This window comes from Equus przewalskii, chromosome 1 (genome assembly GCF_037783145.1).
Source record: "Equus przewalskii isolate Varuska chromosome 1, EquPr2, whole genome shotgun sequence".
Classification (NCBI taxonomy): domain Eukaryota; kingdom Metazoa; phylum Chordata; class Mammalia; order Perissodactyla; family Equidae; genus Equus; species Equus przewalskii.
In genome coordinates this window covers 81,379,398-81,401,717 of record NC_091831.1, presented here as the reverse complement: position 1 = coordinate 81,401,717, position 22,320 = coordinate 81,379,398, and the positions used below count along the sequence as shown (strand labels likewise).

General features: G+C 51.4%; 1 protein-coding gene across 1 annotated transcript in view; it reads left to right on the top strand.

Moving 5' to 3' along the window:
* Nucleotides 1-22,320, top strand: part of CHAT (choline O-acetyltransferase) — a 57,194-nt gene that overhangs the window by 6,910 nt on the left and 27,964 nt on the right. The window contains exons 2-7 of the mRNA XM_070615175.1: nucleotides 515-617; nucleotides 3,513-3,704; nucleotides 4,611-4,729; nucleotides 6,356-6,409; nucleotides 9,690-9,870; nucleotides 11,724-11,901. Of these exons, the coding sequence (XP_070471276.1) occupies nucleotides 552-617; nucleotides 3,513-3,704; nucleotides 4,611-4,729; nucleotides 6,356-6,409; nucleotides 9,690-9,870; nucleotides 11,724-11,901 (790 nt within the window). The 5' untranslated portion in view covers nucleotides 515-551. The remainder of the gene's footprint in view (nucleotides 1-514; nucleotides 618-3,512; nucleotides 3,705-4,610; nucleotides 4,730-6,355; nucleotides 6,410-9,689; nucleotides 9,871-11,723; nucleotides 11,902-22,320) is intronic.

Sequence of the window (22,320 nt, the reverse complement as noted above, 5' to 3'; positions counted from 1 at the left end):
GAGCCCCGCAAATTCCCCTGCAATCCCCATGGGGAGAGAGCAGAGTAGGGGCTCCCACAGAGTGACCCACAATGCTGGAGGAGGGCTGGATGGCCCTCCTGGGTTCTTGGGAAAGAGAGATTTTAATCTGCAAAGCACGTATCTATTGGATCTTGGGCAATAACAAAGCCAGTGCTCTGCCAACCATCCCTCATGGGTCTGGAGTGGGCAAGCCCAGCCCTGCTCCCTCTCATGCTGCCCTGGGCAGGTCAGTTGGGCCTTCGTGACAGCAGATACCAGCTGGAGGCTCACTTCTGGCCCCATCCTCTCCTATTTGGGGGCTCAGAAAGGACACCGTGGCCAGAGGGGCTGGTCTGGAGGTCAGGAGATTGGGGCCAGACCTATAATGAGGCCTGCATACACTGCTGTCTAGCCCTGGCCCCCTTACAGGATGGGGTCATACTGGAGAGGTGAAGGGTCCATGGTGGGTCCATGTGGCTGTTGTGTTGATGCCTCCCTGCTTCTTGGTCCCCAGGTCTGCACCTCCGCTTCTCCAGCCAGGAGTCCCCAAGATGCCCATCCTGGAAAAAGCGCCCCAGAAGATGGCAGCCAAAACTCCCAGCAGTGAGGAAGAGCCTGTGAGTGACTTTTAGAGCTTTCTCTCTCATCCCTGCTCTCCCCACATACATGCCCTGCTTCCAGAACAGTCCTAGTGGCACTGTCCCCCAGCATTTACCTGGCCCCAGCCCTACACTCTCCTGGTCATGAGGCCCAGGCTGAAGCCCTATCCTGAGCCTGCTGAGGAGCACGGGAGGGTCTGGAGGGGCTGGGAGTGGCTTCAGGGGTGCAGGAGTGCAGACAGCCACACTTCCTAACCCTCAAGGCCAGGGAGAGCGCTTGACCTGGGCCAGGTTCTCTCTTTTCTCCCAACGCTTCCCCCTACAAGTTCCACTTTCAATGGCCTTGAGCCCACTGGAGTTGCCTTAAGGTGTGGCCGACTTCCCTGCTCTAAGCCTTGTCACATCCCAGCCCCAGCTGCTGTCCCTAGTTCAGCCGGGAAACCTTAGGCACCATCTTCTCCACTGGCTTGAGACAATGCCACCTCTCCTTGAGCAGGTGTCCTCCCTCCACACCCAGACTCACCTTCTGGAGTGACAGAGCAACACATCTGATCTCCAGGTTGTTGCGCATGTTGGCTCCTCTGCCACACTTGTCTTCTTGACACTTTCTTACCCTCCTCCTCGCCCAGGCCTTCGCTTGAAACCCTAATCAGAACCTCCTGGCTTCTCCTCATGAAGTTGCTCACCACATTGTCCCACCCTCTGTAGCTGACAAACCTCTGTCGTTGCCTCTGCTCCATGGCACATCCCTCCCTTTGGACTGTAGCTGCCCTCAGAGCAGCCTTGTCTCTCCATCATCCCTGAGTCTGGCCCAGGGCCTGCCTCACAAGAATGTCTCACCTGTCCAGGAAACGTGTATTGACCTGAGAGCCCAAGGTCCAAAGACCTCACTAGTACAAGTCCCTGCCTCTGGCCTGGGGTATGGGCCAGAAGCCCATGAGAGTCTGGGAGGAGCCTGGAGACATCTTGTCAGAGATTCTTGCCTCATTCTTTTTAACTCGTCACTGATTCCTGTGACCCAGGCTGAGTCCCAGGGCACTGCCAGAGCCCCAGAGAAGGGTGGCTCATTTCTAGCAGGGGTTCCAGCCAGACCTGCTGGCACTCTTGGCCAGACCACCAGCTTGGCCTGGGCTTTCTGTAGGTGCTTTCTCCATTACCCATCACACAGACCCCCAGACCCCAAGAGAAGGAAGAGAGAACCAGAGCGGCTGGGTTGGGAGCCTGGACCTGGCTCTCTGGGAGTGGGCTGAGCAGCCTGGCATGTTGCCCAGATCCATCCCTGAGTGTTCCCCAGGGGCAGAGGCAGCCCATAGTTGGCACTGATATCCTTGTTCCTCCCCCTAGGGCAGCGAACTCTAGAGACAGGCTCAGGCAGGCAGAGGACTCCCGTTCATTCATCAGCTTACACTCACACGGTCCATGGCTGCCCAGGGCTACCGTGGGGGCTCCAGCCTGTGCAGCAGCAGACGTAGAGCAGAGGCAAGCTTTCAAAAGGCCGCCTCACTCTGCAGCCCACCTGGGGTAGAAATTCCCTGCCCGCCCCACCGCACAGAGGAGGACCCCCTGAAAGAAGGCAGCCCACTCTCTGCCAGCTTTGTACAAGTGAAGCAATAATATGAACAGTCTGGATTTCCAATTGTGACCAGCTAAATGAGTGAGAAGGAAAGGGAGAGGATGCAACAGGGAGCGGGAGAGACTGACCAAGGAGGAAGGAGCAGAGTGGATGTTGGGTTAAGACTGATTTCAGGTCCCAGCTCTGCCACCAAATTGCTGGGTGACCTTGGTCTAGTCCCTCCACTCTCTGGGCCTCAGTTTCCCCATCTGTAAATGGGACAACAATCCCTGCCAGGCTAAGCCATAACATTGTTTCACATACACGTGAGATCCCTGGGTAAAGAGCTGGTAAAGTGGGCAGCAGAGGGCCCAGGCAGAGAGGACAGTGGAGGGGGCTTCTACTTAGGCTCTCGCCACACTTGGGGAGACCCCAGAGCTTATGGGTTTCCTCTTAAGAATCCCTCTAGAGGGATAAGGAGAGTAACGTCATGACACTTTATGATGTGCCCATTTGGGGCCAGTTGTTTCTCTCGCTTAATTCTCTCTGTGCCCTTCTCAAGAAAGAATTGTTATTTACGTCCGATGGATGAGGAAGCTGAGGCTCGGAGAGATTAGGAGAGGAAGAACTTCCACTCCACTCCCCCTTCCACCCCATACCCATGTGGACCAAATGCCCCTTCCTGGGTTTTATACCTGGGAGGGACTTACTGAGGAGCCCAGGGCGTGTGTCACCTTCCCAGGACACACTTTGCAGAATTCTGGTCATTAGGGCACGCAATGAACTATGCCTCCCTCCATCTTTCACCTGTCTGAATCTTTCCATCCGAGTCATAGCCTTTGGGTCCAGAGATCAATTGGGTTCTGGACACCCAGCTGGAAACAATTCCTAAATTAAGAGTGACCAGCAGCCAATGTCAATAACAAGACTATTTCACGTTAGCCCCATTCTTTATGGTTTATATGCACGTTCACATCCATGATCTCTTTGATCCTATGAGAGTTACAAGTTATTACCCCATTTTACAAGGGGGAAATTGAGGCACAGGGTTAGGGGTGGTTTGCTTAAGATCACACAGCTGGTCAGCAGCAGGGTCAGGGCGGGAACCCAGGTCTGCCTGGCACCAACATCAAGGTCTTTTCCTCTGCACTTTGTCCCCTCCTGGAGGCAGAGCAGGGGCATGGGAGAAAGCAAACAGAAGTGTCACAGTTCTGCTCAGCTGATCCCCGGAAACAGGCGAGTCCCAGGATAGGGAACAAGGATAGAGGCAGACAGAGACAGACACTGCCGTCAGATTGCGGACAGGCATGGGCCACACATAAGGACAGGCACAGCAAGTGTCTGTGGACCTTCTCTCTCAGGAGCTGCCCAAACTGCCAGTGCCCCCACTGCAGCAGACCCTGGCCACCTACCTGCGGTGCGTGCAGCACCTGGTGCCTGAGGAGCAGTTCAGGAGGAGCCAGGCCATCGTGCAGCAGTTCGGGGCCCCTGGTGGCCTCGGTGAGACCCTGCAGCAGAAGCTCCTGGAACGGCAGGAGAAGACAGCCAATTGGGTAAGAGTTGCTGGGAGGGGGCAGACTGGGGGCAGACAGGGGGACCCACGGGGCGGGGGCACAAACAGACATGGAGACAGAAGGATTTGGATGAGGGGCACATAGGTGACAAAGATAGAGTAGATGGGGGCAGGGATGTGGGAGAAACCAAAGGACAGCAGGGGCAAGAGTGAGGGACAGACAAGAGGTGGGATGGGAGATAGGGACGAGGACAGAGAGAGGACAGATGGTGATAGAGATGGGGTGATGGAGAGAGACAGGGTACAGAGGGGGAGACAGGCGGGGGACAGGGATGGAGGACAGACAAGCATGGGGGACAGACAGGATACAGGAATGGGGGACAGACAAGGACAAGGAGGAAGGACAGACAGGAGACAGGAATGGGGACAGACAAGGACAAGGATGGGGGACAGACAGGTGACAGGAATGGAAGACAGACAGGGCCAAGGTTGGGGGACAGACGGGAGACAGGAATGGAGCACAGACAAGGACAACGATGGGGGACAGACAGGAGACAGGGGTGGGGGCAGTGGAGGATAGAGGTGAGGTGAGGGAAGCAGAGAGCGGTGAAAGGCAGAACGGGGCACTCCTGGGGACAGGCAGGGGACATGGGCAAAGCCCCGAACAACCTGGATGGGAAGCTGGGATGGAACAAAGGAGAAAGCCTGGGGCAAAGGTGGAGGACAGGCACAGTGGGCTGCAGAGTGCACGGGCCCTAGCACGTAACTGGGGCTCAGTGATAGTTTGTGGAATGAATGAATGACAGTGGTGCACGAGCCAGTGAAGGGTCCTGATTGTCCTTCGGGGCTGCCAGGATGGGACTGTGGGCTCCAGAGACAAGGTGCCCCTGTTGGAGGAGTGTGTGTGGTGTTGTGGATGATGCTGTCCTTTCCCACCTCCCGGCAGGTGTCTGAGTACTGGCTGAACGACATGTACCTCGGTAACCGCCTGGCCCTGCCTGTCAACTCCAGCCCAGCGGTGATCTTTGCCCGGCAGCACTTCCAGGACACCAATGACCAGCTAAGGTGAGGCCGCCGTGCTCCCGGGCTCCCGGCTTGGGAGTCTGCCTGGGGGAGGGGTCCTGGCCCCAGCACAGGGAAGGAAAAGCTGAAGCTCCTGCCTTAGCTGAGCTTTCTGAGGCCAAATGGCCCTGAGACAGCAACCATCCCGGCCACAGCGTCAGGAGGGAGGTTAGGAGATGCTGCAGGGGAGTAACAGACACAAGTCTTCCTCAAATGTGTTTATTCAGGGTGAGGTGGGCACTAATGGAGGTCACAGGCCCCCAGGCATCCCCACGGCAGTCTTGACCTGGCTGAGGCCTGGGAGGAAGTGCTCACCCTCCCATCTCGCTAGGACTGGAGGCTGGGACTTGCTAGGATGGACGCTTTGCCTCTGCGGCCCTCCAGCCGCCAGCTCTAAGCAGAGGCTCTGAGGGGGTGGAAATCAGCCACTGCGGCCGAGCCTCTGCCATCTGCTGCCATTTTAGAGCTCACTGAGCCGCTGGAACGGCTCTGGGCCCACGGATGACGGTGGAGGGGCCGTTTACGCAGGGGAGGGGCGGAGAGGGAGGGTCTCCCTGAGCCAAACCTGGGTCTCAGACCTAATGTGGCACAGCGTGGGGACGGTTCAGAGGGAGGAGAAACGAGAGGCAGAGCCCGCTTTGGCCTATGAGCAGGGCTCAGCTCTGCTCTGCAGCCCCAGCCCCTCCTTCCTCCCCGAGACCAGCCAACTGACCCGCTGGCCCAGGGCAGCCTTCCGCCTTCCCCTGCAGCCTGGGTCTCCCTAGGGCAGAAGGAAGTGTGCAGATGGATGAATGACTTCTGAAAACAGTTCTCAAAATTGCATCCGAGGAGGCATTTTCCTCCTGATGCAATTAAGCCAGAGCTCATCATCCACGGACAGCTGAGATGATACCACCGGAGGCACAGTTCTCTGGTGCCTTTTCCCCCACCCGGAGGACCTGCTTTCCTTTTCATTAGCTCTAAGGGGACCAAATTATTGACTTTTCCCAGGAGACTGGGTTTCCCAGAACCCCAGGGTTCCAGCCCAGTCCTGTCCCAGCACAGGCTTTCCTAGGAAGGATTCCACCCCTGCTGGCTCTGTGGCCTCTCCTGGCTTCCTCTCCCTCCTCCTCCTCATTCACCTTCCAGTTTCCTCTCCTCCCCCCAGTTCTCTCCACAGGACCTTTTTTTTTTTTTTTTTTTTGAGGAAGATTAGCCCTGAGCTAACATCTGCTGCCAATCCTCCTCTTTTTTGCTGAGGAAGCCTGGCCCTGAGCTAACATCCATGCCCATCTTCCTCTCCTTTATACGTGGGATGCCTACCACAGCATGGCTTGCCAAGTGGTGCCATGTCCGCACCCGGGATCCGAACCGGCAAACCCCAGGCTGCTGAAGCGGAATGTGCGCACTTAACCGCTACACCACCGGACTGGCCCCCACAGGGCCGTTTTTAACTCAAGGCTCAGGAAGGACCGACAGCATGGGTGGGGGTTGGGGGAAGCAGGAATCCCATTTCATTAGGGTGACCCCTGGAGCCTGGCATCTGGTGAGTGGTCACTGAATTTGGGGTCGGGAGGGGGGAAGGAGGGAGGGAGAACCCCTGGGCCCCTGGGCCCCTGAGGAGTGGCTAAAGCCTCTCTGTCTCCACAGGTTTGCAGCCAACCTCATCTCCGGTGTGCTCGACTACAAGGCCCTGCTGGACAGGTAGGCTGGGCCCAGCCTGGGCAGGGTAGTGCCTGCTTCTGGCACAGCCTGCTGATTCATCTGTCTCCTTCCTATACTACACAAGGAGACTCCTGAGGGCAGGGACCTCATCTTTTTCCAGTTCTGTGTTCCCAGCTTCTGTCACAGAGCAAGTGACATCGCTCCCCTCCCCCAGCATCAGAGCGAGCTTTACCCCAGCTGGCCCAACCATCGCTGGTTCCTCTTTCTGGGGTCAGTGCTGTCCTCCCTTGCTGTCTTTAAAATGCTCCCCTCCCCCTCACCTCATATGTGCACACGCACTGTGAAATCGTGAGATGAATCTGGAGAACATGGCAGCAAGTGGGGAAGGAAGAGTTGTTGGAATGAGGTGAGGCTGAGTTCGGCCTTGCTGCCTGCTGCCAGAAGGGCATGGTCCCCCCACTCTGAGCCTGTTTCCTCAACCCCACTGTGCTCCAGCACTCGGTAAGCTGTCTCAGTGGACAGAGGGTGTCCCGACAGACAGAGGGAGCTGCGTAAGGACCGTGGGTAATCACTGGTTTTAGGAGGAAAGTCCCTCTGCTGGCCCAGGAGCAGCAGGAGAGTGAGAGGATCTGGAGGACTAAGGGTCCCCAGAGTCAGAAGATATCAGGGCATCAGACGCTGGAATGAGAGAGAGGCCCAAAGCAGTGTTTGTTGCACAGAAGAGGAAGCTGAGGCTCAGAGAGGTTAAGTGGCTTATCTGTGGTCGCACAGCCAGAAGGTGGCAGAGCAAGGAAGGCACAGGGGTGAACTTTACTCTCTTTTCAACTTGATTCCACTGAGTCTTACCCAGCCTTGGAGCAGAGCCCGCCTCAGACCTGCAGCCCCTCCAGGGTGGGGCTGTTCCCTCTGGAGAGTGGCTCTGGGCTCAGGCCCTGGGGTGAGCAGAGTTGAGTCTGAATGCAGACACCCAGCACACAGGATGCGTTGACCTTGGGTGAGAGTAATCACTCTGAGCTATAGTCCCAGTCTCAGCCCAGTCTCTGGTTTCAAAGAGCCTCATGCTTTACAAATACCCGAGGCGGGACAGTAGAGGAGGAAGGGCCTGGGCCTCGTCCAGTGGGGCTGGTGACCTTGTACCCTTCCATCGCTGACGGTCTAGACTGCAGACTCTCATGTGTGTGCACATATGTGCATGTGTGTGTGCACACTCACTCGGACACTCATACCCATACACATCCATGCGAGGGTTCCCACGTCTTAAGATCATAAACCTTGTAAGGCTGGAACATTTGCCCGAGTGCCTGTTTTGGACCCTTAATTCACTCGTTCGTTCATTTGCTCACTTTGCAATGTATTGATGCTCGGAAGATGAAGAGAAATCAGGCCCCATCCTTGTCTTTAAAAGATTCTCAGACTCTTCAGCAAGTCAGACGCAGAAACAGAAAAAACATAGCTTTGTCCCTTCCTCTAAGCCCCACACTCGGTTATCCAGCCCCCAGACGTCCCCCCTGGGTGTCTCCCAGTCATTGCAAACTGGGTCATGCCCAGGGGACCTTTGGATCCCCCCCCTACCCCCTGGCTTGCCCCTCACCTTGTTTACCAGTTCAGTAAATGCCAACACACCCCTGGTTGGTAAATCCTAGAAGTGGCCCATGGTTCTTCTTTCTCCCTTGGCACCTCATCTAATCCCTGCTCAGGCGTGTTGCTTTCCCTCCAGAACCCGCCCCTGTGCCTCCCTTCTCCCCCCTGCCACGTCCCTTCCCTTGGCCCGTATCACCTGCCCGTCAGCTCGAAGCTCCCTCGTTGTTCCTCCTGTGACCCCTTGGGACCCATTCTCCACACATAACTGGGTCACCACAAATGCAAAACAAGTCAAATCATGCCCCTGATGCTGTCACCTTCCACGGGCTTTCACTGCACCAAGAATCCAATGACACTGTCTTACCACTGCCAGCAGGGCCCACCCTCCCACGCGCCTTCTCTTTACTCAGCTGCAGCCCCCCGGGTCCTTTCTGCCTTGAGCAGCTGCTCCTCACACCATCTGGGGTGAAGGACCAATGTATCTTTTAATTTGGTAAAATGTTTGTAAAACACTACAAAAATGAATTAGTAGAAAATTGGCATAAAGGTACAAAATATGAGACCACTTGTTTTATGACTAATTTCAACAGACATAAATTTCCTCATCAAACTGCCACAGAAGTTTCTCAAAGCTCCCTTGGATTCCCACGCTCACCTTGTCATGGGCCGGTCAGCACAGCTCCGTCCGACACCCACACTTTGAACAGCAGGGCCGTGGACACCCCACCCGGCCCACCCTGCCTGCCCCAGCCAACTCTGCTCATGGCTGCCTCTTACCCTCAGGACTCAGCTCATGTGTCTGGTCCTCAGTGACCTTGTCCCTGGCCACTCCTCCTCCTCTGCCAGTCATGGTGTCATCGCCCTGCTCCCTACCTGAAACCCTCCCGTTTACCAGTTTGCTGCTTGTTGTCTGTGTGCCACCCACACATCCCAGGACCTGTGCCCCATTCGATCAGGAAACTCCTGTCCCATTTGCCGGTGTATCCTCAGGTCCCATAAGGGTGCCTGGCACAGAGGAGCGCTCAATAGTATATGCTGGCTGAAAGGGTGGATGGAAGAGAGGGAGGAAGGAGGGAGGGAAAGAGAGAGAGAGGGAGAAAGGGGAAGAAGAGGAGGAAGAATATGGAGGAGGAGGAGGAGGAGAAACAGAAGGAGGAGGAGGGGAAGGAAAAGGAGGACGAAGGGGAGGAGCAGAAGGAGAGGGAGGAAGGAAGAACAGAGGGAAAGAGATAGAGGAAGAGAGGAGGAGGAGGAGGAGGAGGAAGAAGGGGGAGAGGGAGGACACAAGGCATGCTGAGACCACCAGAGAAAGAGAACTTTCTGCCTTGAACTCAGAGGAGGCTTCTAGAAGAGGTGATGAAGGAGTAGGCTCTTGAAAGATTGGAAGGAGTTTTCTAAACAACTGAGCTGAGTGCAGGGGTGAAGGCACACCAAGCAGAGATGAGCACAAGCAAAGGCACTGAGGGCTGCAATGGCAAGCTCTGCACACGCAGTGCGGGAGGCAGGGGGCAGGGAGACTGACGGCTGGAGGACACCCTGAGGGTCTCCATGGGCCGTGGAAAGGGGGCGCACCACTACTCTAAAAAGTGGGGTACAGAGCTCTTTGACTGCCTGCGTAATACAGTTTTGGGTTTTGTGCCCTGCTTTCCCAAAGCAAGTTTCAGTAGGACCAGTCCTGACTCCCTGCTCCCTCCATCCTCTTATGGCCTGCCTCCGCCATCCCGCTGTCCCCCTCCAGCCACTCCATCCCCACCGACTGCGCCAAGGGCCAGCTGTCAGGACAGCCCCTCTGTATGAAGCAATACTACGGGCTCTTCTCCTCCTACCGGCTCCCCGGCCACACCCAGGACACACTGGTGGCCCAGAAGAGCAGTGTCATGCCCGAGCCCGAGCATGTCATCGTGGCCTGCTGCAACCAGGTAAGGGGCCCCTTGCTGCAGCAGCCTCTTGGGCTGGGGAAGGGGCGCATGTGTGCTCATCCAGTGCCTAGCCTTTCCGGGAGAAACATGGTGCACGGGGGCAGACTGGCCTCAGAATGGGGTCTCCTGACTCCCAGTCAGTCCCATTTCTCTCCACTGGTTGCCTTTTAAGAATGAGAGTTATCAAGTCAAAATGCCTTTGCTGAGCTCTCATTTTAGCCCTGACCAGCCAGGTTAGGATGAAAGAACTTCCTGGACGGACTGAAGGTCGTTAATGAGACCTTAGCCGCTCCACATGCAGTCACCCAGACAGAGAGCTTTATGGACCTCCACATTCAGGCCGTGGCCTTGACACTAACACATATTCATCATATCTGATCCTCTGGTAACCCTACAGAGGGGGCCTTGGACTCTGCATTTGGCAGATGAGAAATGAGACTTAGACAAGTTGAGAGGCTTGTCCCAGGGTGGGAAGGATGCCTAGGACTGGCCAATGCCACAAGTGCACACTCCCTCTGCTGTAGCTCAGGTCTTCAGACTGGGTTCCAGGGAGCCAAAAAGAGCCCCTGGGAGCCCACGGGACAGGCTGAACATGAGGGCTCCTGATCCTTTGCCAATGCCCAGAAGACTTTATATTCTATATACTGAGGCTTCACACAAATAATTCATCTGACACAAGCTGTTTTGTTTTGACTTTTGCTAAAACCCAAGTTTGACGCCCATCCCAGGTTCTCCCCTGGTATTTGTTCTGTCATGTTTTCTTCTTGGGCTCAGCTCACACTTCCAGTCAAAGTTGGGAGCTTAGTGAAAGTCTGCCAGCCGAGGGTGGTTGTTCCCAGGTTTGAAGCCCACTCGACACCCCGGCTGGCCACAAAATGAGAACCCTCCTCCCACTTCATTCAAGAGTCAAACCGAGCATTTCCCAGCCCCCACATGCCACAGCATCCATCCCTTCCAGAAATGCTCTCAGGCCTCCTGCTCTGGACCAGGCCACATGTATGTGCTCAGGGCGTGGGACCAGGTACTGAGGTCAATCTGCTGAGAAAGGTCTAGGAATAAGACCCTTTATGAAGCCCGAGGTTCTAGCGTCAAAGCTGCTGAATGACAGCTCACAGGCCCTACATACAAGGCACACGCAGGGACACATGCGTATGCACGCACATATGCATAGAGCATTTTGTGCGTTGTTTTTCCATTTTAATCCTCCCCTGCATGTTATTTGCTAAGTTCTTTTTTTCTCCACTCACCAGTGTGTTTGAGATCTATCCCCATGGCTCTATTGAGAGCTAGTCCATTCCTTTAACTGCTGGGTAGACATACACCGAACATTACATGTCACTTAGCAGTCCCCCTACTGGAGAACGTTCAGGCTCTGTCTCCCATTTTGCTGTTGCAAACAAGGCTGACACGCACGTTCCTTTGCAACTCTTCTGGGGCATGTGGGTATATGTTGCTCTAAGCCTTGGGCTAAAGTGTGTATTTTTAAGAGCAATGGCTGAATCGTAGGGTATGCACATTTTTAGTTTTGATAGATACTGCTCTCCAACGGAGTTGTACCAATTTATACTCAATTCCCCACAAATACAATGGTTTTATGAGAACTAGGGACCACAGGAACAAGTTTTCTTTTAGCTAAATTTAGTTAATGGCCTTCTTTGAGTTGGAGCAGCTTGGAGTCCAGCACACTCAATAGCACTGGGTTGGTCCCCAAATTGTGACTGTTCGGAACCATCACATACTTGGGAAGCTTGGGCCCGAGCATCTCCCATCCGTGCTCACGCATGAGGGCTTGGTGGAGGCCTGGCGCCTCAGGCCGCCCACCATGAGTGACGTTTGACCTGTTTCCCCCACAGTTCTTTGTCTTGGATGTTGTCATTAATTTCCGCCGTCTCAGTGAGGGGTATCTGTTCACTCAGTTGAGGAAAATAGTCAAAATGGCTTCCAACGAGGATGAACGCTTGCCTCCAATCGGCCTGCTGACGTCAGACGGGAGGAGCGAGTGGGCTGAGGCCAGGACGGTCCTCGTGAAAGGTTAGCAGCAGTGCCCAGCACGTCTCCACGCTCATCTCATCCTCATGCCCGCTGGCTCTCCTTCCTCCAGGGCCAGGCACCATGCTTCATCCCCATTTGCCATGGCATGGGGAGCTCAGGCCTCCCCCCAACTTGGGACCAATGGCGACGGGAAGTCCTGCTGTCAGCCCAGGTGCCTGGACGCTGAAGGCACTTTTCGCACCCTTGTGTTTCCTCTGACAATATTCTAGTTGTCTGGGTGAGGCTAACCAGCACTGGAAGCCTGGGATGTCTGGGAACATGGAGGGAGGAAAGGTTTCGAGCTGGAGGAAGGCTGGCCACAGTGAAGCAATTGTGTTTTACTGCGGGGTGCAGACGGCACTCATTGTAGGGGTCTGAGTCGTGGGGAGAGCTGTCAGATGGGAATTCGGGGTGGAGCTCACCTGTGGGAGGGTGGTTGTCCGCCTCTTCTGTGCAGTTTCTTGGTCCTAGAACTTTTCCTCTTCAAGCTGACCTTATTCTTCTGGCTGGCTACTGCTTTTATGAAAGTTTCTAAGCATTTCCATAAGAAAGCCAGGAAGAGTCTTCAATTTTTTAAATCATCCTTCTGGAAATTACTTTTCGAATCCAAAGCCAGCCCTGGTCCCAGGAACCAGATGGAGTGCCTTCCTTTCTTGGCTATGTTAGAGATGCTGGGATGAGAGGCGAGTCTCTCCGTGAGCCTGCCTCCATGTGCCCTCGGGCTTCCATCTGGCTGGGCGGCCATTAGACACCCTATGTGTCTGTAAACTGAGGCCCTGGGCTGAGCCTGGGCAGCGTGAGACATGGAGAGGATGAAGCCCCTGCCCTGAGTAGCCCGCTCAATAGGAACAAGCGGAGAGAGGGCGTGGGGAGGAGATTCAAACACCCGGTAATGCAGTGTCTCCCCGTGTGAGGAGATACAGCCAGCAGGTGCCAAATAAGCACTCCAGGGTTTCAGACTGGGGAGGGAGCCCTCTTAATGGGAGGCTTTTGAAAGGCTTTGTTGCAAGAGGTGGGGATTGAGCAAAGCCCTGGGACATGAGTGAGAGGGGCGGGAGGGAGGGACAGCATCCAGGTGGGCAGACTGACTGCAGGCAAAGCCGACCACCCAGCAGGGGTGTGTCTGCCCCGCCCGGTACCATGAGGAGAGGAGAGCTGCCTGGCCAGCGAAGATGGCCGTGCTGGACGTACCGGGAGAATGGGAGGGGGGTGGGGCCCGGCTCTCTGTCAACAGGCACCTGCATTTTCTGGTCCCTCTCCCTGGAAAGTTCTTCCCCCAGAGCTGGCTGGCTCCTTGCAACAGCCAGAGCTCTGCTAGCCCCAGGCCCTCCTTGAGCACCCACCCCTCCCGCCACACACACACACACACACACACACACATACACTCTGTCACCTTGACCTGTTTTCTCATCTTGATCGCATTTCTCACTCTCTGAAGTCAGCTTTTCCTTTGCTTGATTCATGCTGGTTGCTGGCTCCCCCAGTCCATAAGGTCTGGGAGAACCCCGGCCTTGTCTGCTGGGTTTATTTCTGAATCTGCTGTGCCAAACACAGTAGGTGCCCAATTACATTCGTTAAATGAGAGAATGAAGGGTTACTGATGATACAGAGCCCCAGATTTATTTCCCACTTACCAGTTAATGATCCTTTCAATCAATTATTGGGCACCTGCAGAATGCTCTGTCCTAAATCGGGGGCTGCACAGGCTATGGGGAGGTGTGAGAGCTGACCTGTTCTCACGAAGCCAATCGCCAAGTTGGGGAAGTAATAACTCAGCGTTTGAAAGTGAGTTCACTCCCTCAGGAGACCACGGTGTAATCAAATCCCACTCTTCTCCCCTCCAGGGACAGAGGCAGGCATCAAAATCACCACCTCTGCTTCCAGTACAGTTTCCACTTTATTAGCAGGCCAGGCCCAAGCCGTGTCCCCGCAGGACTGGCCGGGATTGCCTTGAGGTCTGAGTGCTTAGGCTGCACTAATCGGAATTAATTTGTTAATGGCACTTGATCTGGCTTTCTGAATGGAAGAGCTGTTTCCAAGGAAAGCGCGACAGAAAGGAGAGGGCACACGCGCCTTCCCTTTGGAAATCCTATTAATCCAGTTAGCACTGACTGTGTCGTCTGCACAGCAGGAAACCAATCCTTCACAGAGCCCTCCTTCCTGGAACAGCCCCTTCTCATGGAAGGGAAACTCCTTAGAAAACTATTTCAGAGTAGAATTGAAAGATTATGGTAACCTGGGCTAGAGTGGAGAGTGGAGATGGAAAGACAGGGGTGGGGTCTAGATATATTTCAAAGTTGAAGTGATAGGAAGGAAACGAGAAGCAAGAAAGATTCCCAGGTTTTTTATTTGAGCAACTGAGTAGATGGTGGTACCATTCATTGAGATGGGAGCTAGGTTGGGGAAGTGGCTACAGGACGGAGAAGTCCCTCCCAAGTACCTTAGATGTGAGATGCCTTGAGTCATGTAAGTGGAGACGTCAAGTTAGATCTATGTGTCTGGAGCTGAAGGGAGAAGTCAGTACAGAGATATAAATTTGAGTGCCATCAGCACATAAGTGGCATCTAAAGTCATGGACCTGGGTGAGATCATCTCAAAACAGAAGAACGGGGCCTCTGAGGTCAGGTAGAGAAAGATGCAAAGGGGATTGAGAAAGAGCAGCCCGTGAAGTCGAGAGAACACAAGATGAGTCACAGAGATCCAAGAGGGATGGAGGGAGAGGCCAACCATGCAGAATGCTGCCGAGAGCTCAAGGAAGAGCAAGACAAAGACGAAACTGTGGGCATGGCCACCCTAAGTCGTAGGTGACTTTCACAAAGGTCAGACTGGAGTGGTAGGAAGAAAGAATGGTCGTATGCTGATGGAGGGGACCCAACAGCAGGCAGAGATTGTTGGCGAGACGGTCAATGAGTAGAATCAGTAAGTGTGGATGACTCTTTTCAGACATTTTGGCATTAAAAGGAGCAGAAAAATGGAGGAGTTGCTGGAAAAGAATGGGGGTCGACAGAAGTCTTTTTAGTAGGAGAGGCAAATGCATGGCTGTACGTAGACAAGTGCATGGTCATAATCCAGGAATTATCAGTGAGGACAGAGGGGGCAAATGGGGGGGGGTGGGATTCTTTCAGAGGCAAAAGGAGACGGGACCCAGAGAATAAGAGGGCTTTCGCTGGTGCAGGGAAAACAGAAACCGGGGCCCATGGAGTTGTGAGGAGGTCGGTGGAGCACAGCAACAAGGAGGATGATGGGGATGGGGGGGATAAAGGTCTACCAGCTGTGGCTCCAAAAGGAAAGAGGAGAGAGGAATCACGTAGGAGCGAGAACAGTGAGAAGGAAGCCACCTACCCTACCTGGCCCTGGGGTGTGTGAGTGTGTCGGAAAAGAACAGTCTCCTGTGAGAGGGCACAGGGAAGCGCTCCCCTCTGGGGATGCCACCCTCCAGTTGAGGCATAAGGTGAATGGAACACTTTCAGAAGAAGTCAAGGATGCAGGGGGACTGGCTGTCACTTGTCAGGCATCATGAAGGATTCAGGAAAGAGGAAAGGCGAGGGGATGAGGGCTGAGTCCGCACAGGGGATACCAGAGCAACAGGGCATGGGAGTGCCAGCCAGAGACCCAGGAAGGGTGGCCATCATTGCAAACAGTGCTCCCAAATCCTTAACTTCTGGGAAACTACTTTCTCCTGCTTCCAGGCGTGGCTGCCTGGCTGTGGTTGTGGGGGCTTGTTGTTGGGGCGGCGGGGGGGGGGGTCTTTCTGGACCACAACAGTGTCACAATTAACATTGTGGGATGGGTTGAGCTTTTCAGGGCATCTCAGCTGAAGTCCCAAGTTCTCCCCTCCTGGGACCTGGGCAGAGAAACAATGCCCATGGGCACTGGGCCCAGTCAGGTGCTGTCCGGCGATAGACCTCGGCCAGGCTGAGCTTCTCTTGTCCTGGCGGAGTCCTGGACTGAGGTCCCTGAGCTCAGACAAAATCCATCCCTGAATTCTCATAGGGTCCACTGAGGCCCAGTGGGGTGATTGACTTCGTCAACCCTCTCTCCTTCGAGAGACGGTCCCTGAGCCTCCACCCTGCCCCCCCAACCAGGACGGCTTCCTCTGTGAGCTCCCAGGCTCCCCAGCCTGGCCCTCTGCTGTGACACTGAGAGAGTGGAGCTCATGGAGGTCCAGTAACTGTCCGTGTGGCACACTCCATGAGCAGTGGAGCCAACTGTCTGCCGAAAAGCCCACGTCCTTCCTCTGTGCCCTGTGTCCCCACACCCCATAGCCCCTCACACGCACTTCTGACACAGAGCTCAGTGAGGACACGGTACAGGATGAGTGTGGGTATTGCCGTCTCTATCAGCATCCTGATCATCCGCAGCCAATGCCGAGTGCCCTCCTGGGGAAACAAGGGCTACGAGACCCGGCAGGACCATCACTGCCCCCCAGAGGCCTGTAGTCTTGCTGGGGAGACCTGAATAAGCAGAATTGTTAGGACGAGTGTGGACGGGATAAAACCAAAGGAATGTCTCCAACAGGAGCCCTGAGGGAATTTGGGGGCCTCACCCCTCTGCCTGTCATAGCCCAGGAGGGCTTCCTGTGGCCAGTGGGACTTGAGGCTAAGCCCAGGAGGGTTAAAGTCAGTGCGACTGGGGCTGACCGGTGACATGAGGATCATCTGGAGAGCTCCTTAAAAAAACCCAGATTCCTGACTCCCATCGATTTTCCAGTGGGACAGGAGTGAGGCCAAGGAGCGTGTACTTTTAAAGCACCCTCATGTGCAGCTCAGATGGGGACCCACTTATTCAGATATTAGCAGCTACTGTGCATGGAGGTCCCCTTGATGCTGGGCCCTGTCCTGGGCACTTTCTGTCCCTTGTTGCTTTAAGTTGTCGTTATAGTGTGTGCGCGTGGGTGTATGTGTCTGTAACGTGAGGTGGGGATGTCATCCCTACAGAACAGAGGAGGCTGTGTCTGCCACAGGTTGACGTAGTCCCCACCCTTCAGGTGGCCAGTGATGGAGCCGGGACTGACCCGGGGGTATCTGTCTCCCGAGGGCCCAGGAAGCAGGGATGGGATTCGGGGCCTCGGGAGGGGCATGCGCATGCTCTCAGGACCTCCCTCTCCACCAGGCCATGGAGCTGTGGCCTTCCTGAACCCAGGAGGAGCCAACACCGTTATGCTGGTCTGGAAATTTAATTAGACATTCAGCCCTGAGTCTGGAAGACTACAGCGCTTGTCAATTTGAAGAAAAGGATGGCCAGCTCAGAGAGCTGCCCCCTCCCAGCCTGCTGGCTTTCCTGGGTACTGCCGTGGAGATCCTGCAAACAGACTTTAGAGGCAGATGCCTCCGTTTACACAGTCCCGTAAATATTTATCCCCAGCAACCAATTAGAGCTGAGCCACTGCTTTCAAGGAGGGAGCTGACAGAAGGTGGCTGCGTCTGCACAAGGCTTTGGTCATGGTTTACAAGAACCACTCGGGATGGGGCATTTTGCTATTTAAATATTGTCATCCAGGGATAGGCAAGTCTGCTGATTTTAAAACCAATTACACATTAGCAATAACAGCCTCTCTGATTTAATTGGCCCAGAAATACCTCCTAGGCTCTCAGGCTGAAGGCTGTTTTCTTGGGGTGTGGGGGTGGGGGCACTGGGGCCAATGCCTCCCCGCCTCCGTCCCACAGTGGAGGCAAGAAGGCTTTTATGGACCAGAGCATCCAGACAGGGAAAGGCACGTGGTCCAGGGCAAGAGGGCTGGGCTTGACCTGCCCCTCCTTGCTGTCCCCTGGAACCTGGCTGCGTGGGCTAGAATATGGAGATAGAGCCCCATCCTGTGGATATGACTGGTGGGCTGCAGAGGGGCTGCAAAGCATGTCGTCTGGTGCCTGGCTCATAGAGGGTGTTCTCTAAATGATAACTCTTATGAGATTTGGGGAAACACTCTGAGGATGTTTTGCCCAAGGCCCACAACCTCTCTGGAAAAATTTGGTGAACTGAAAATGGGCCCCTGTTGACAGGGCACTGTCCATGTGGTTCAGTGACAGTGGCCTGTGACCTCAGGCTGAGTGGCCTGTAGTCCTCGTGTGGAACCCTAGCCTTTTGTTTGCACCCGGATGCTCTTTTCCTTCCCCAGGCTCCCACATACCCCACACTCTGTGTGCACACCCCAGACATGTCTCCTCTTTCATTCCTCCCTGGTTGTGGTCTTTCTGGCGCTCAGGTTCCATCTCACGGGCAGCGCAATGATATATGGGTACAAGGTAGCTGGAAGGCGTTTTTGTGTGTCTCCTGCCCTCCTCCACTCGCCACCTCTCCCCTAATTCTGAAAATACGATAGCTCTTTAAATCTGACTTTGTGGGAAGAGTGGTTAGAACCCAGAGGAAAGAGCAATTCCTGGCTCTTGAGTTCTTTTATTTTTAAATTAAGTTAAACGTACTTTGGGATAATTGCAGATGCACACGCACTTGTAAGAAAGAATGTCACTTGTACCCTTTTTTCCCAATGCCCACATCTTGCAAAACCGTAGTACAATATCACAATCCAGATATTAACGTTGATACAGTCAAGATACAGACATTCTCGTCCCCACAAGGATTCCAGGCGTTGCCCTTTATAGCCACGCCCACTTCCCTCCCAGCCCCACCCTTCCTCAACCCGTGGCAACCACTAATCCATTCTTCATTTCTGTGTTACTGTTTCAAGAATGTTATATAAATGGAATCATATGGTATGTAACCTTCTGAGATTGGCTTTTTTTCACTCAGGATAATTCTCTGGAGAGTCATCCAAGCTGTTGCCTGTGTCAACAGTTCATTCTTTTTTATTTGTGTAGTCTGTGATGTGGATGTATCATAATGTGTAATGTAACCATTCACCCACTGAAGGACACTGAGTTGTTTCTACTTTCTGGCTATTACGAATAAAGCCGCTATGAACATATATGTATAGGCTTTTGTGTGATCATAAGTTTTCATTTCAGGAAAAATGCCCAGGAATGAAATTGCTAGGTCATATGATAGCCACATGTTTATTTTTTAAGGAGCTGCTAAAATGTTTTCCAGAGCAGCTGCACCATTTTACATTCTCACCAGCAATGCATAAGTGACCCAGTTTCTCTGCATCCTCGTCAGCATTTGGTGTTGTCATGATTTTTCATTTAGCCACTCTGACAGGTGTGTAGTTATTTATTGCAGTTTTAATTTACATTTCTCCAATGACTAATGATAATGAATATCTTTTTATGTGCTAATTCATATATCCTCTTTAGTGAAATATCATTTCGTGTCTTTTGCTCATTTTCTAATTGGACTGTTTGGATTTGGGTTTTTTCTTTTTCTTTTTTTTTTCCTGTGAGTTCTGAGAGTTGTTTATATATTCTTTTCTAGCCCTTATTAGATATATGGTTTTATATTTTCTCCTAATCTGTAGCTTATCTTTTCCTCTTCTAAGCAGGATGTTTCACTGAGTAACTGGTTAGTTTTGATCAAGTCCAATTTATAAATTTTTCCTTTTATAGATCGTGCATTGGGTGTCAAGTCTAAGAATTCTTTGCCTAGCCCTAGATCCCAAATATTTTCTCCTATGTTTTTTCTAAAAATTTTATAATACATATTACATTATATATTTAAGTTGATCTATTTTGAATTAAGTTTTATGAGATGTGAGATTTATATTCGAGTTGGTTTGGTTTTTGACCTATGGATGTCCCATTGCTCCAGCAACAATCATGGAGAAGGCCATCCTTCCTCCATTGAATTACTTTTGCGTCTTTGTCAAAATCAGTTGGGCATATTAATGTGGGTCTATCGTGAGGTTTTCTATTCTCTTCCGTTGATCTATATGCTCGTCTCTCTGCCAGTACTACACATTCTCGGTTATGTAGCTGTATAATAAGTCTTGAAATTGGATATACTGATTTCGCCAACTTTATTCTTTTTTCTAAATTCTTTTAGCTAGTCTAGTTCCTTTGCCTTTCCACACAGATTTTAGAACGATCTTGTCCATATTTACAAAAAGTCATGCTGGGATTTTGACGGGAGCCGTGTTAAACTTGTGCATCAGTCTGTGGAGAGCTGACACCTTCACTGTGTTGTCTTCTGATGCGCGAACATGGTACATCTCCCCATTTGCTTAGATCTTTGCTTCCTTTCATTAGTGTTTTGTAGTTTCAGCATGCAAATCCTTACAGCTTTATTAGGTTTACACTGAAGTATTTAATTTGTTTTGCATGATTGTAATGGTATTGCATTTTTAATTTTGGTGTTTGCATACATTTCGGGTATACAGAAACACAATAGATTTTTGTATGTTTACCTCTTATCCTACGAACTGTTGAACTCATTTATGAGTTCTAGGAGGTTTTGGTTTTATCGTTGTTTTTGTAGATTCCTTAGAATTTTCTACATAAACAATCATGTTGTGTGAAAACAGGGACAGTTGTTTTTTCTTTCTGATCTGTATCCCTTTTATTCCCTTTCTTGCCTTATTGCACTGGCCAGGACTTCCAGTACTACATTAAAGAGCAGTGGTAAGAGTGGGTATCCTTTCTTGTTCCTAATCTTGGGCAGACAGCATGCAGTCTTTCCCCTTTAAGTATGATGTTAGCTATAACCTTTTTTGTAGATTTTCTTTATGAAGTTGAGGAAGTTCCCTTCTATTCCCAGTTTTTTGAGATTTTTATCATGAATAGATGGTGAATCTTGTCAGATATTTTTACTGCATCAATTGCTCTCATGAGGTGGTTTTTCTTTTTTATTTCCAGTAATTTTATTGCAATCATAATGGTTTATGACATTGTGTAATTTCGGGTGTACATTATTGTTTATCAATTTCTGAACAGACTTCATTGTGCTCACCACCAGTAGTCTAATTTTTGTCTGTCACCATACATATGTGCACCTTTACCCTGTTAATAAGGTGGATTACATTGATTAATTTTCAAACATCGAACCAGCCTTGCATCCATAAAGGAAGCCCCACTTAGTCATGGTGTATAATTTTTATAAGTTGCTTAGTTCTATTTGCTTATATATTGTTCTCTCTCTCTGTGTATATATATATATACACACACACACACATATATATATATGTATTTTTTTTTTTTTGGTGAGGAAGATTGGCCCTGAGCTAACATCTGTTGCCAATCTTACTCTCTTTGCTTGAGAAAGATTGTCGCTGAACTAGCATCTGTGCCAGTCTTCCTCTATTTTGTATGCCTATTTTGTGGACGCCACCACAGCATGGCTTAATGAGTGGTATATAGGTCCAAACCCAGGATCCAAACCCGTGAACCCTGGGCTGCTGAAGCAGAGTATGTAAACTTAACCACTACACCAGTGGGCTGGCCACTATTGTTCTATTTTTTTGTATGTACATTCATGAGAGTTATTGGTCTATAAATGGTTGGTTTTTGTGTTTTTGTTTTGTTTTGTTTTTTGTACTGTCTTTAGCTTGTTACAGTGTCAGGGTAACACTGGGTTCATAAAATGAATTGAGAAGTGTCTCCTCCTTTTATATGATCTGGAAGAAATTGTGTACATTGGTGTTATTTCTTCCTTAAATGTTTGGTAGAATTTCCCAGTGAAACCATCTGGGCCTGGAGATTTCTTTTTTCTGGAGTTTTAAACTTACAAATTCAATCTCTCTAACAGTTAACAGGACTATCCAAATTATCTATTTCGTATTTGGTTCATTGTGATAGTTTATACTTTTCAAAGGATTGGTCCATTTCATCTAAGTTGTCAAATTCTTGTCTGTAGAGTTGTTCATAGTATTTCCTCATTGTCCTTTTGATGTCTGCAGGCTCTATAGTGATTGCCCTATTTCATCCTTGATAGTGTGTCTTTTCTCCCTTTTGTTTTTCTTTGTTAGTCTTGCTAGAGAATTGATTGATCTTTTAAAGGGACCAGCTTTCTTTTCATTGATTTTCTTTTTTCTTCTATTTTAATTTCATTGATTTCTGTTCTTTGTTATTTCCTTCCTTCTGCTTGCTTTGGGTTTATTTTGCTCTTCTTTTTCTAGATCCTTGAAGTGAGAACTTATATCATTCATTTGAGACTTCTCTTTTCTGATGTCAGCATGTGTGCTATACATTTCCCTCTCAATGGTGCTTTAGCTGTGTCTCCCAAATTTTGATAGGGCATATGTACATTTTCATTAATTTCAATGTTTTTAAAAAATTTCTCTTAAGACTCCCTCTTGACTCCTGGATTATTTGGAAGAGTGTAGTTTAGTTATCAACTGTTTGGAACTTTTTCTCTTATTTATTTTTACTTTGATTCCAGTGGTCAGAGAACACATTTTGTATGATTTCAATTCTTTTCAATCTGTTGAGGATGTTTCACGGCCTCGGACACGATGGTCACCCTTGGCATGTGTGTTCTCAGGGCACTGGAAAAAGGTGTGTATTCTGCAGTTTTGGGTGGAACACTTTATAA